This window comes from Ceratina calcarata, unplaced genomic scaffold (assembly GCF_001652005.2).
Source record: "Ceratina calcarata isolate Rehan_Ccalc_2016 unplaced genomic scaffold, ASM165200v1 scaffold25, whole genome shotgun sequence".
Taxonomy (NCBI): Eukaryota; Metazoa; Arthropoda; class Insecta; order Hymenoptera; family Apidae; genus Ceratina; species Ceratina calcarata.
Window position 1 is genome coordinate 1,860,634 of NW_017147017.1, and position 14,258 is coordinate 1,874,891.

At 42.6% G+C, this 14,258-nt stretch overlaps 1 protein-coding gene across 10 annotated transcripts in view; it reads right to left on the reverse strand.

Moving 5' to 3' along the window:
- LOC108622930 (dual 3',5'-cyclic-AMP and -GMP phosphodiesterase 11) overlaps nt 1-14,258 on the reverse strand; it is a 44,640-nt gene that overhangs the window by 16,095 nt on the left and 14,287 nt on the right. For 2 of the 10 annotated variants that reach the window (XM_026811869.1, XM_026811868.1), the window contains exon 2: nt 9,893-11,365. The exons of 6 other annotated variants lie outside the window; for them this stretch is intronic. In XM_026811869.1, coding sequence (XP_026667670.1) covers nt 9,893-10,010 — 118 coding nt within the window. In that variant the 5' untranslated portion in view covers nt 10,011-11,365. Of the gene's footprint in view, nt 1-9,892; nt 14,115-14,258 lie in introns of those variants that run through there. 2 more of the 10 variants (XM_026811870.1, XM_026811871.1) reach the window with 2 other exon arrangements.

Below are 14,258 nucleotides of genomic sequence, written 5' to 3' on the forward strand. Positions count from 1 at the left end.
GATCACGACAAGGTCGAAGCCTCCCCCTCCCAAAAAAAGACTGAAAAGCGGAACAAGCGAACGAATAAGAAGGATTTATCGCATCTCGTTCGTCGATCTCTCTTCCCTCCCACTCCCATCGAATTTCTACCAAACCCGGGGCCCGAAACCTGCTTTTCGGCCAGTCGCCCTCGTCTTCTGCTCTCTTCCTCGAATCTCGGTAGCCACCGGGACCCTCTTCTACTACTACTCCTTCTTCTTCTTCTTCTTCTTCTTCTTCTTCTTCTCCTGTTTCTTATTCTCTTTCTCTTACAACCGGACCACGGTACTTCGTCGTCGTGTCAAGTTCAATGCTACCGTTTTTCGTATCTTGCTCCCTTCTTGTCTCGTACGTACCGCTTTCGCTCTCACACCTCTCTCCTCTGCCACCTCCGTCCCATTCTCTCTTTCTGCCTTTTGGCTACCGTGCAACCTCTTTTCATTATACAGGGTGATAAAAAAAGGGATCAACTTTGCACCAGAAGCAGCAACGTGTCTTATCAATCGCGTATTTTAATTACTAGATCGTATCCTTGGGCATAGCTCTTGTAATAAGTGGCTCACGGTCTCCATGCGAGTTCTTAACCGAGAATCGGGTAAATCAGGGAAGCGTGTGATCTTTCTTTCTTTCTTTCTTTCTTATCACCGTGTATACGTCAGTAGTAGCAGCAGCTGAGCAGCTTCCGGGCTGTAACCATAATCGCTCTCCGTGCAGCGATTCGTTCTCCGGCCGCAGCCGTTCGTTACGTTACGTTTACGACTTACGACAGTTGGACGAACGGTGGGGCACCGAAGGCGGATCGCGAAACGACGACGATTCGAGAACGATTCGCGTTCGCGTGGCTAGCCGACCTGCCTTCTTCGATTCCGATAACGCATCACGTTATACCGAAGTGCTCTGTTCTGTTCTTGCGTTCTCTGTCGCGTCTCGCATCGTATCACCGTAGTTTTTACCAATTTTCAGACGCGAAACACTCGTTTTCGCAATTTCACTTATTTCTTCTGTCTCGAATAACACAGTACACCGAATTTAATACAAATATTGAGCGTAACGTCGAGGAAAAGGAAGACATGAATTAAATTCAATGATTCGAAGACGGGTGGGTAAAGTATTTTATTATCAGGACGAAATTGTATATTATTTTTTTTATTTAAATATGAAATTATTCGTAACGAGTCAAGTGGATGTGCACGGTGAAATTTTGACACGAGAGACGAATTAGAAATAAATTTAATTCGATTAATAAATCGTAAATGCGTACACCGCCCCCCAGTGTATCCTTGTTTGTGTAAAGCGTTTATGAATCGTGAAATGATTACTGAGACGTGTTTGTTTGCTATGATGTTGTTACAAGAGCGATATCGAATTTTTGTATAATCGAAATATAAGCGAGCATAACAGAAGTTTGACAGAAAAAAGGGATTAAAAAAGAAATTGGAATCGATAATGGATTTATGGATCGTACCATTTCGCAGGATTAGATTAAGATTCATTAACTTGGTTTGAAGTAATTAAGATTACATTTCCGATAGTTGAAACGTGATAAATTCCTGTAAATCAAAGTTTTTCAAGGTCTCTCGTTCCCGACACGCTCGCGCCAGTTACTATGAAAGTCAAAAGTGGTTTTTCATTTGTTCTAGCCATGCCTGAACGATTTATATCTACTTCAGTATTGGAAAAGAATTATTGTACAAGTTTCGGACTCTCTCATAACAATACGACAGCATTATTTGTACGACGGTGTTGGTGAATCGATCTTGGCTGTAGGTAAAATGTGTAAATAGAAGTTACATTGTAACATGTATCCGTTAGATGTTTGAAATGCGCATATTCATTTATTCTATAGCTAAATCCAACCGTTTGATTGGCAGCCAGCATTAAAAATTCAAAAAACGCTTTCGAGTCTGAGTATATGCAATCGCATATCTAAAGGACGTCTAGTTTTGCAACAAAGCGATATGTGCGACGAGACTGTCGTATTTTTCACATCTGATATAAAAAGTTTATACCGCTGCAAACTACGTGCGAGCGAATCAATTTGTTCATTCTTACATTTACCGTTGCATCGTTCACCGTTGCAATTTAAAAATGCGATCACCGATACGTTCGTTCGCGTTCCGTGTCGATAAAGAATTCGTATAAGAATCCGTTGCGTCTCGCGGCACTTTCATCGCTTCAATTCCGTAATTTACTAGACGACAGGAGTTCGCCGAATGGCGAGCAGCAGGCGAAAAGGTATGAAGGCGTTATCAAGACGCTGCAGCGATTCAAAGCAGAAATAATAGCCAGGTCTACGTGATTTTTAGCTCTCATTAAACGGATGTTGTCGACTCGAAACGATGCCGCGTTGTGTTTCTTGCCGCTTTCAGCGGCTTTTTTTCCCCTCGTCCGTACGATCGCTAGCCGGCTGACACGAGAGTTATCGCAACGGCCTACCGGTGATCCGGAGCCGCGTCGTCGACGACTCACGGAAATGTGGCGCCAAGATATTCGTTAAACATATACATACGCCTCGCTTAGATATCCCCAGGCTTATATCGGTTATCGTTTCGCGTATGTACATGCATTTCCAATGCAAAAATTCATTCCAAAGCTTATTTATAAGCCGCACTAATTTTTACACGCTCTTCCTTCCTCGAAATCTTCTGGTACCCTTCCTTCCATTGTTTCTCTTCTCTTCCTTTGATTTGACTGTACAAGTTCCAATCGGGAACGAGTTCTTCAAAGGCTTCGAGTTTCATTCGAGAAAATTTCATTCCGTAAATAGAACGTACTTTCATGCGTTATACGCGGTATGCACATTTCCTGCAAACACGATTCTTTCATAAATCCATCAAATAGTCTACTTATGAGACGTACTTCTGTGTATGTTCTCGGTCTATCGATCTTCGGTATTAGCTCGTCAGATTGATTTAAAGAGCTTAAAAAATTGAAATAACGTAGGGGCGTGTCATCGACAGAAAATGAAATGTTCTTCTCGTACACGTAGCAGATCCCTGTTTACAGAAGCCCGTCGAGTTATCGAAGTGATTTATAGGCAAAATCCGTGGCGATGCCAGTCGCAGTTGCAGTCGCGGAAATACGTGGCCGCGGTTGCGTTCGTGCACGTACCGATGGAATTTTCATTCAAGCCGGCAATTAGTATTCGAAACGTTCTTAACCACACGGACTTTCAACGCGTGTCTGTGAAATTCCTTTTAAAACTAACGATCAGCTTTTATTGAATCACGCTTCTTACATACGCGGAACGACAACTTCGTCCGATATTAAATTCCTTTGTACCGTATAAATCTACGTGGCTATTCATAATTACAAACGAAACACTGATTTAATTTAAAATCTGAGATTTTCATTTAAACCATGGATTAAGAAACAATAGAACTACGGGAATGCTTCTGAAAGTTGTATGAGTTGTAAGATCTTTGATAACAGTTTAAGAAACGTGGCGAAATTTAATATTTAAAGCGATCAACTTTTAGGGAAAATAATATTTACAGAGAAGCAAAGTTTATAACATCGTTCGACGTATTTTTTAAACCACAGCGAATTTTCAACATTCTAATGTATGGTTTTAACATTTTTTTATATGACTGTATCTGGCTTGCAACTGTTTACATTATCTCCAAACCCTACAATTCTTACTTTCGCTTACTTTTCATTATGTATTTTAAATGATATCTTCGAAGTTGATATTATTTCATCTTTGAAGTATTCTTTGAACATATATTTATAATTATACAAAATTACAGAATTCTCTCATTGTTTATTAGTTCATAAGTTAAATCAAAATTTTGCCGTTCAATATAAGAATTCAAGATGTAATAACTTTTATAATAGCCTTGAGAAAATTCTAAAATTTCCCAATGATTTTTCAAGGTAATACATAATAACTATTAAAGTTCATTGTTTTTATTTAAGGGCTCACAGAAGCTTAGGTATTCTAGTTTGAGTCTAATGGAAATGTACAGAGGTTCAGCACATGATTTCCATCGACGGTTCAGCTTTTTTGTGCGAGAAATCATTGGTACACGCGAGACGCGACGTAGGTACGCTTCCATTCGCGAACGAGCATGTTATTACCGTGCGGCGAATGTGTGCCGCACGACAGTCATTGACAGTTAACCTCGATGCAGAGACGTTTTGCGACATCACAGTATCGTTATCGATTATCAGCTAGCGTTCCACGATTTAGGCTTAATTCCTATTCCTACCTTTGCACACACGGGCACGTATATTTATACCAAATCACGGATGCACAAACAAATTTTTACGTCGCTCAATTTTAATACTCAACTAATTCGATATTTTATGTATTCGCAAACATCTTATCTAATAATCACATGGCAGTAAATACTTATTTATTTATTTAAATACATTATACATGCATACTCGATACGTTTAGATTAGGCATGTACGTGCTCATGAATGTGTAAACGATTACCGCGGCGCACATGTACAAAATTTCGGTATCGAGTGACGAGGCAAGGGGTAAGGATGATATGATGGGCTTAAATTTTGGTTGCCTCGGAACACGACGAGAGGCAATTTATTCTTTTGTTATTCATGCAAGTTATTTGATAAAGCTGCATTTGCATATTCGCCTTGCCACGTTATCCTTATTGAATCGAAGGAATGTAGCTAACGTCGACGTGTACACGTAGAATAGAATATTCTCAAACGTACGCATAAATTGATAAAAGCTTTTCACCGGAACGAGACTGATGTCGCACAAAAATACCCGAGAAAAATTCAATTAATCTCCTTGATTTAATCGCACTCGCATCTCGCAACAGTGTTTTGTTTTCAGAAGAATGATATAGAAAACCAACGAACGATCGAACGCTGTTAAACGTTCCTTTCAAAAGCGTGAAGCGGTTGTAAACGTTCAAAGGCTTCATTCGCGTATCCGACCATCCCGTTAAATAAAATGAAACTGTACGTTTTGATGAGTTGAAAATCATATTTAATCGTGTCGAGATATAAAAGCGTATTAGCAAGAGTGTCGGAAATAGTGCGCGATACGTTATCGCGCTTTACGCTGGCCCTTTCGTGTTCCCAGACCGTTTTATTGCACCGTGAAAGGGTTAATACTACGCCGACGTACCGTCTGGCTTGACGGAATCGCCAGGAGAAAAATAAATGCGTTCCTACGCGCCACGACGAAGAACCGAGCCACGAAGAAGTCTCGATGGTTCGTCGTCGAGGTCCACTTTCGGTATGCAAGAGGAGAACGTGGCACGTACCGCGTCTATATTAAACTCGCTCAGCCCTTGTGTGCGTGCGTAAGCTCCTCGTAAGCTTGCAAGCACAGCCAGCCACTCGCATTCAATCCGAATCAAGCATTTTCTCCGAGATAGCCTCGACCAAATAATTTGCCTATCGTTACATTCGCTAACATACGTCCTCGGCCATAATGCGAATTTTTTCGCATAACATTTCCTTCTGGTAGGTATTAAGAATTGGAAAGATAAATTCCTATTTTTAACATGACACTGATGGACTTAGTTTTGACGTTTGCACCTGTCAATACTTCCGTTGTCCGTCTATTCCGAGGGACAATTTGTTCATCAAATATTCAGTTTTAATTTCGTTCTGCCACGAAATAGGAACGTAACAATGAATCGATTCTGAAAATTGATCATCGATCAGGATTGCAAGTCGGAGCGATAGTATTAGTAGAACTGCCTGTGAGCCATTCGACTTCGTTGTTCAAACGAGCTCAGAAATAGAATTCGGGGAATGTAGCGTAATAGCGTAAATTGATTGAATAAAAATGATTATTGTCAGGTATTAAGGGGACAATTGTCACACGTTAAGAATACGTGCACGTGTAACGAGAGTCACATAAATCTGTAATTGAACTGTACGTGGGAAATGAACTAGGCATGTCGCAGCTTTTCTAATTTAAGGAACTGAATGAACCACTTCGGCTCAGTTCCTTTGGTTGGCTTCCAAATCGTAGAATTTAGGCTCGCAAGACACAAGCAATCGCCGAATGAGTTCTAACGAGTTGATGACGGGCGATGACAAGATCGACAGTTTCGAATTCGAGCAGCCCTGTCTCCATGCCTCTCTTCGCTGATTATCCTTCGCTTAGCAAACACGAACCTAACTCTGCGTGTACTGAATTTTTAGCCGACAATCTCCGCAGATGACTCACGGCTTGAAATCACAGACCGATTGGAAAGTTTCCAGTTTATCGAGAAGGCCTCGTGAAAATCAGAATTATGGCATAAACAAAACTTCATGCGATGTGTCAAGCGTGCGTTCGCCTTTTTATTATACTTTCATTTAAAATCGTCAAGTAAGGCATTCGTGGTTCCAGCGATGATCCGACGGACGAATTAAAAATTGCTTATCGCTTTATTCCGTTATCGGTTCGATCGAATGCTGGGGGCGATCCGTTCAATATGCAATATTCCGTACGTCGTGTAAATTTACGTTTGCGGTTAAATGCGATTAGATGATAGCGATGTTCGCGATAGACACGCGTTTTAGACAATAACTCGCATCGGTTGAGGTAATCACCGTTACGCCATTACATAACGACGGAGATTGCAAATAGCATTGTAATTGTCATCGTTAATGAAATTCTACTCTGCTTCGGAAGGCATCGAAAGATATTTATGCCATTTAACCGACTAAAATGATCTATCGAATTGAGAATTGATTTGTAAAAGATTAACGTTCGCATTGGCGGATCTTCTTTCGAGAGAACGACTAGAAAGTCTGACGAACGGTAGAAAAAAGTGTTTGTCCAAGTTCTATCAACGGACGGAAGTAAGCGAAATCGTGATTGTGCTTCGGTTGTCGCGAATTTCCGGCCCGGTCCGCCCGACTGGCTTCGTCGACTGCGAGCAAATATTTTGCTTTTTGCCACGGAATAACGGATGATGGAGCACCTCTCCCGATGGTGCGCAAAACAAAAAAAATGTTACCCCTCTCCGGCGGGCGACTTCCCACGCGGGCAAAAAATCTGCCGACGTTTCCCTCGCGAGTAAAAATTGAATGGGGGTAAAAAAGGCGAGGAGATCTGTATTTAGGGTGCGCATTCTAGGGCAGAATGTAATTGCAACGATACGAGTATCCAATTACGCTATCGCTTCAACAGTGGACTGTGCCACGAAGTCTGATTCAAAATTACTCGGCCTCTCGCGTCCTTTTATTATTTTTCAGTAATAAGCTGCGACACGTGCGTGCCACTTTTCTAATTACCTACTGCGATCTGTTCCGTTCCAACGTTCATTCGTTTTCTCAAAAACGGAATTAACACGATTATAAATTCAATCGAAATTTCAAGCTCATGTTGCAGAATGACGATTGTCGTCTGATAAAACGCACCCACTGTCTCTGTAGTACATCTGGCCTGATTAGTCCCTTTATTAGAATTAAGAAAATCAATCTGATTACGTGCAGGATTCGTTTCGATAAATTGCATCGACCCACATACGATTTAATAACAGGATTATTAGAAGCGCACGTTCCAGCCTGACGCAACGAACGGATTAGGGTTAAAAAAAAGCGACTCGAGTGTTACTATTTCCCCCATTTGCATCATAAGCTGGCTGCATAAATGTTGTCATAAGAATTGAGAGAACAATTCATACGATGACTATTACAATATTTATATAACGAGCGAGTGGCAAAATACAGAATCCTGAATGAAAATATGAAATTCCTACTTCCTACACCTGTCCATCACACTCTCGTTCCACTACTGCAGAAGCTCTGCGGGGAGAGATTCGAGTGTGCGACGTTTCAGCGAATGCACCGAATTTTTCCATAACGCACTTTCTTTTTTTTATACCGCGCGTAATAGAAACGCTCTCGTGTATGCCTCTTCTACGAGCGGATCTAATTTATTACCCGTGCGATTGCAGCCGACGAGCTATTGATAACGTAGCCAAGCGACAACTACGTCGCATTACGTACACGGTTTCGTTCATGCCTCTTATCAATCGCGTTCGCACCACGACGGAGGATTTTCCGAGCCGCGTGCTCCGTTCCGAGCGAACTCATTCGCATAATTAATAGTGCCCACGTATACGGACAATTTCTTTTATCGACATCATCGATGTAGTTCAGTACAAGGTTCCCTAATGTTCTAAAGCGACAACTACGTGTCCTTGCTGTACAGTTATTTAAAATTTTCCGGAAAACCGAAAAAGTAGGCTTTCTCGATTTGCAGATGCGAAATTCTCATCGCGGATTCACTCGTTCGCAATGGTGAGGCAGAATCACCGAGACTATACGAACGCCGGCGCGACGCGGCGGCTTGCTCGAGTGTCACGTACGAAAGTATTGTATTTCGTGTGTAACCGTTTCTTCCCCCGCGGACATGCCTCGATGTGTGCAATAAACTGCGGAGCGTTACGTGGCGTACGCGTTCCTATAGGAGTACATACGTACATACGTAAGTACGTGTACCAGTAGGTATGTACCGCGGACGCGGAGGAGGCGCGTGCACACGCCCGGGCTGCATGCGTGCGTAACGTGATTCCTTCGTGCACAGCATGGGCCCCATTAGTGGCCCCCAGGTCGTAATAGCGTAATAGCTCGACAGGTTAGCGTGGAAAGTATCGAAGAGGCGAAAACCCATAGCCCCTTCGCGATAACTCGATACGATTCTCTGTCACCGAGCCCGTTCTCCCTGATTCACGTCGATTTTAGTCGCTTCCTCGTATTCATTTCCAGACACACGTATATATATTCCAATTGAATTCTCACACTATTTCCTTTAACAGTAACTCGAATTTCATTAACCAGCATGCGAATCCATTGTTTTCGGAGAGAACGCCAAATTGTTGTTACATGCAGTATCATAGATACAAGGAGAATCGAGATAACGAACAGAACGAGAGGAGAACATATTCAGGGTATTAAGAATCAGTTTGACTGGGCAGAAAAATTAGTTCAAATCAAAGTGATTGAGAAACCGTGATACGTCGTTGATAAAAACGCATCGAGACTCGATATCCGATGTATAGTGAATGACATCACTGTCGCGATATACTTTCGACAGTTGTTTCCGTAATCTAGAAGACGCAACAACAGCGTTTATCAGTAGCTTCTGTTTAAGCCTTGTCGGCACTGGACGATTCGTGTTTCGTAGCTAGTAGCCGCATGTAACCAGGCACGTACGTATTCTTATCGTCGCAGCAAAGATAAAACAGACGAACTTCTCCTTTTCGCATACTTACACTGGTCCAGAGAGAGAAATTATAATATTTCATTCTTTTATTTCATTCGTCAACGAGTACGTTTTAATCGATTCAACAGCCTTCGCGATTAGATTGTTTGATCTAAAAAAAATTAAATGAAAATTCAGACTGATTTCACTCCTCGGATGTAACAATGTATACTGGCGCATACGTATAATGCACATTATTGACTTTACGTGCATTCATTACATTTTCTGCCCAGCAAATTTTTCTACAGATTCATCAAATATGCATGTACGCGTGATGTGTCTGCCGATATTCATCGTATGATATCATGGCCCGAACATTTTTATTCGTGATGAACATCGCAAACAAGCTAAGATTACGTTGCGACTGGTATGTAACACAGTGATGGACCGTAAACTATGCTACGTTGCATTATTAATAATCGTGCATAAAAGTCAGTCTGTGATATCTGATCGCAACAATGTTGCTCTGTACAATCACAACTGAGCCAAGGGGAGCCTAAGGTGCAAGTCACGGAGAAGCTTTTAAAGAACAATGCTGCAAAGCGAGAGGAGAAAACGAAGAGAGACGATGAACATACTGTAGATTTCATTTTTCAAATTGATACTGTGCAACACGGTTCTGGCGTTTCATACAAGACGTCCGTGGTCTGGTGATGATTAAACAAGCAAAATCGGTAACTCACATTGATCGAAAATCTTGAGCATCGCTTTCTTCAGCTGCATAATCGTGCGCTGAGCCTGGCGAGGCGCCTCGACGAAGTGTTCACAATCAGGCTCATAAGGCAGAGCGTGGTCGGTCATACAAGTGTCGAGGCTCGCACGCGGCACGCAACTCGTTCTTTCAACGGAGAGAGCCAGCAGAGCAGCAGTCCATCCTCCGGATACGAAAACCGCGCGCGCGTCCTTCAAGGAACGGCTGTGCGTCTCGCAGGACGCTCGCCTGTCCAGCTGGCCGCTGTTCCTCGCCACGACCACATCCTCCTCCTTTCGACGGATCAGATCTCTTGCACGCTCGAGCCTCGAGTCTCCAACGGATTCGGCTCCGAAACACTTTTGACTCACTCGCACGCGCACGTGCGCTCCGAACTTCGAGAAAGCACGCTTGCGTCCTCGTCCTACTCGCTTCCGGCGCGTCGGATGAATGGGAACCGGTGTAATCGCTACGTAGCAACGAGCCACGACCTCTCGCAGCGAATTTCTTTCGATAACGCGACTCCACGCGACCAGCGCGGCCACCTCGACGATAATTAAATGCGTTTAACGAACCAACGTCCCCTGAATAATTCCTCCGCCAATCTCGAAGGTTTAAACATTTTGCATTTTCGACGGTCAGATTCCAGTTCACCTTTCATTAATCGTAAAGGATGTTTAAAGATCGGTCGAACCGTTCGTTAGAAAACGTGACACTAATTGTTAACACGATAGGAGCAACCGGTTTCCGGATCGTCAGGATTCAATACCCTTGGAACGAGCACTGGTCCTCTTAACGAACCGATCGACGCTAAATATCGAATGGATCACCTCGTTCTCACGGCTCTTGATTCCGATCAATTTCGCTAATTGTAAATTGCTCGTAAATTACGTTCGACAGTTTTATGCACATGCGGCAAACGTTGACCGAGGGAGAGTGAAAACGACGATAGGACAACTGACTTTTCAGCATTTTCGCGAATCACTGATCTTTCTCAATGTTAAATATCTCAATTCGATAACGTAGTTTTGTACGCGTCGATCGTTGGAGAACGAAATTGGCGCGGCGCACCACTGTTCCTTCTGCGAACAGCTGACTTTGGAGACTTATCGGAACAAGTTGTATACGCGATGCACGCGTGTATGCATGTTTGTTCGCGCGCAACTTCTTTTCACCCCAATATAAAATGCTTGTCCGACGTTTAACGCAGAATGCGAACGGGAAACACGAGATTTACGAGCAGCTTGCTTCCTGTCCACTTTGCTCTTCCTTTTTCTTTCTTCCTCCACCAAAGAAGAATGCAGTTGGTATCTTCGACGTTCAGTTTGCTCCGATTCTCCTTGTCCGGCGAGTGCTCCTTATCGTTGCCATACTCCAATAAAGAAATCAAGTATGCCGATTTCCTCCACCAAGAGTCGGCCGACGTCCAAAAGACGCTATGTCTTGCCTCGCGATCTTCCGTTTTCTACAGACAATTAAAATTTTTCCTGTTTCGATTGCTACGAGACTTTCTTGTTTCGAAAGCACCTGAACGTGCGCGCACGTAATGCGCACGACTACACGCGCGTACCTTGTTTACTTTTTCACTTTTATGACACTAGCCCCTAGAACCGATTCGAGTTGCATTGAAATCGTTCTATTTAACGATTTTCACTGAACTCCGACGTGATCGTCGCTCGACACGTTTCTTTGTTGCGTGCACAACCGCGAGTTCACGTTTCAAACTTTGAACCGGACTCGTCTTTCGAAACGCAGCTGAAATTTTTTAAATCAACGTGTTCACTCGTGAAACACCAACAGGTTCGTCCGCGAGGAGGAAAACAATGCGAATACGACGCACGTTTCTATTTTATACTTTTTTCTAATTCTCTCGTTGCGTACTAATAATTATGCGAACCGTACGTAACGCCTCGTGCGCGAGTGTAACCGCGACTGCCGACACTGCCTGCTTGCCGTCGAGGCGAATCGAGTCACTCGCGGTCTCGAGAATCGAAACGAACCAGAGAGGGGAGCAAGAGGAAGGGAGGGAGGAAGGGAAAAAGAGAGAGAGAGAGTGAGTGAGTGAGTGAGAGAGAGAGAGAAAGCGAGAACATGTGGGTACAAGTAAAAGAGATAAAGAGAGAGAGGGAAGTTGATAACCAACAAAGATCGCGACTGTTAACTGAATAGGGACGAGGTGAGAGACAGCAACGGAGTGAATGAGAGAGCGGAGAATGAGAACAAGGAGAGGGAAGATTGCGAGGGAGGAGAGAGTAAGAGAAAGAAAATGAAAAAGCGAGATGCTACAAGGAAAAGAGAGAGACAATCGCTCCGTAACGATTGCCAGAGATGGAGCATGCGACAGCTAGCAGGCTCGCTTGAAAGGGTTCAGACGTAAGGAGGATGAAGAAAAAGGAGTGGGAATTTCACAGAAGAAAGGAGGAAAGATTTGAAAAAGCCGACGAAAAACAGAGAATTTGGATATGAATGTATTCAATGGCTAAACATCTTCAGGCGAGAAGAGTATCAATCAGTATTAAGCATGAATCATTATAGCGATTGTCACATGAAAAATTGTAACGATTATTGCATCGATCAGTATATGAATTTCATCGGACAATGTTATATTGCGCTACTACTGTAACTAAGCGCTAGGACATATTTTTTTATCCCATAATTTTTACAATAATATTTATGACTAACAATAAAGTATGACGTCAATAATAGTTTAACGCGATTGTATCTGCACTTTTTCACTGAATATGCGTGCACGTGGTTCGAAATAAGCAGACATTACGAAACCATGGAGGTGCGAAACGCGAATAAATGTCCATCACGCGTTATCCAATCAATTTATATAATTTAGATCGCACATTAGATTTGCATTCGTGATTATTGACGAGGTTGGCGCGCGTTTAAAATTGTATAAGGCGTTCTTAAACGGCGATTACATTTTTTTCAAGACGTGCAAATACAACGATGCGAACGCGGGTCGATAACGATTACCGCGGCTATCGGTTCAATTCGAAATCCCATTATCGACGATAAACATGAACGATAAATGAAACGAGATTAACCGAGTAAGAACTTGTGATCCTTTCACCCGTCGGTTCGGCGAAATACTAAAAAAGAGCAAAGTAGAAGAAACTGTTTAGACACCCGTTTATACGACTCTCTCGGGTCACAGTGTTAATTATATGCGTTTACGGATTACAAGACGCCGTGCGCATTTATAAGTGCGCTGCAGATTTTCATTACCGTATCGAAAGAATTCATTTGATCAATTTCACCTGTCTTATGATCTAGGCTACGTTCGATTCAACCATCGAGGCGCAAGATCCTTTTCAGACGTAAACTCGTTCATAGTGATCGAGGTATTCTATGGACAAAATGGCAAAGTGCATTGGCGTCATCAAAGCGAAAGAGAATGATAGCGGCGAAGACAGGAGGATAGATAAAAAATTGTTATCTACGTATTCGGTTGGCCGACGTGTATGTGCTTACATCGGCTTTCGTGTGATAACCACGCGCACGTTCATCTATTTACGTAAGTATACATACAAATGACTGGCGAGAGAAACCGGAGGTGGAAAGGAAAGGAGTCTGTGTGTATGTGATTGTCCATACGGTCGGTCACGGGCCTTCGTACATCTCATAAAATTTTGTAGGAAACGACTGGGTAAAAAAATTGGCCATTTTTGTTCAATTCATCGAAGGTTCGTGCGAAGAGACGCGGGGCGGCGGCGGCTCAATAAAGAATCGCGTGATTCGACGATGAAACGTTTTCATTCTTTGACACTGTCTCAACCGTGCAGTGAACGACCGCATCGCGAACGCAATCTTGCTTATCTTATGAAACGCGAAAGCCAAAGCGGGAAACAGTGCGCAGACATTTCATCCTGTATTAATTAAATCTCTGTTGCAAACTTCCATTTACTGGCGAAACAATTAAAATAGATTTCTCGTACTGACGACAGTTTTTAATCTTCCACTTTGTAAATGAATGCGAACGAGTTTTAATCAACAAACTAAATGATAAATATAGGTTTATACACAAGTTCATATTTTTTCCCTTCCTTCTTCTCCCACGCGTCTTTTCGACAAAGCTACAACGTGGGCGAGCTAATTAAACGCTTATTTACGCGTGACGAAACAAACACGACGGCGTGCGTATAAAGGACTGTGACTTTTCCTTGGATAAACAATGCTAGCATGTTGAATTTGTTATTATAGATTCCTATTACTATTAAAAAGCTACCTGCAAAATTCTAAATCAATTCATGGGTTTTTCGAAAAATTATAGTGACTTAAAATTTGCATGTACTCTTATGGTAATCAGCAGTAATCCAAAGAAAACTTTCTGGTACTCGGTATGCATG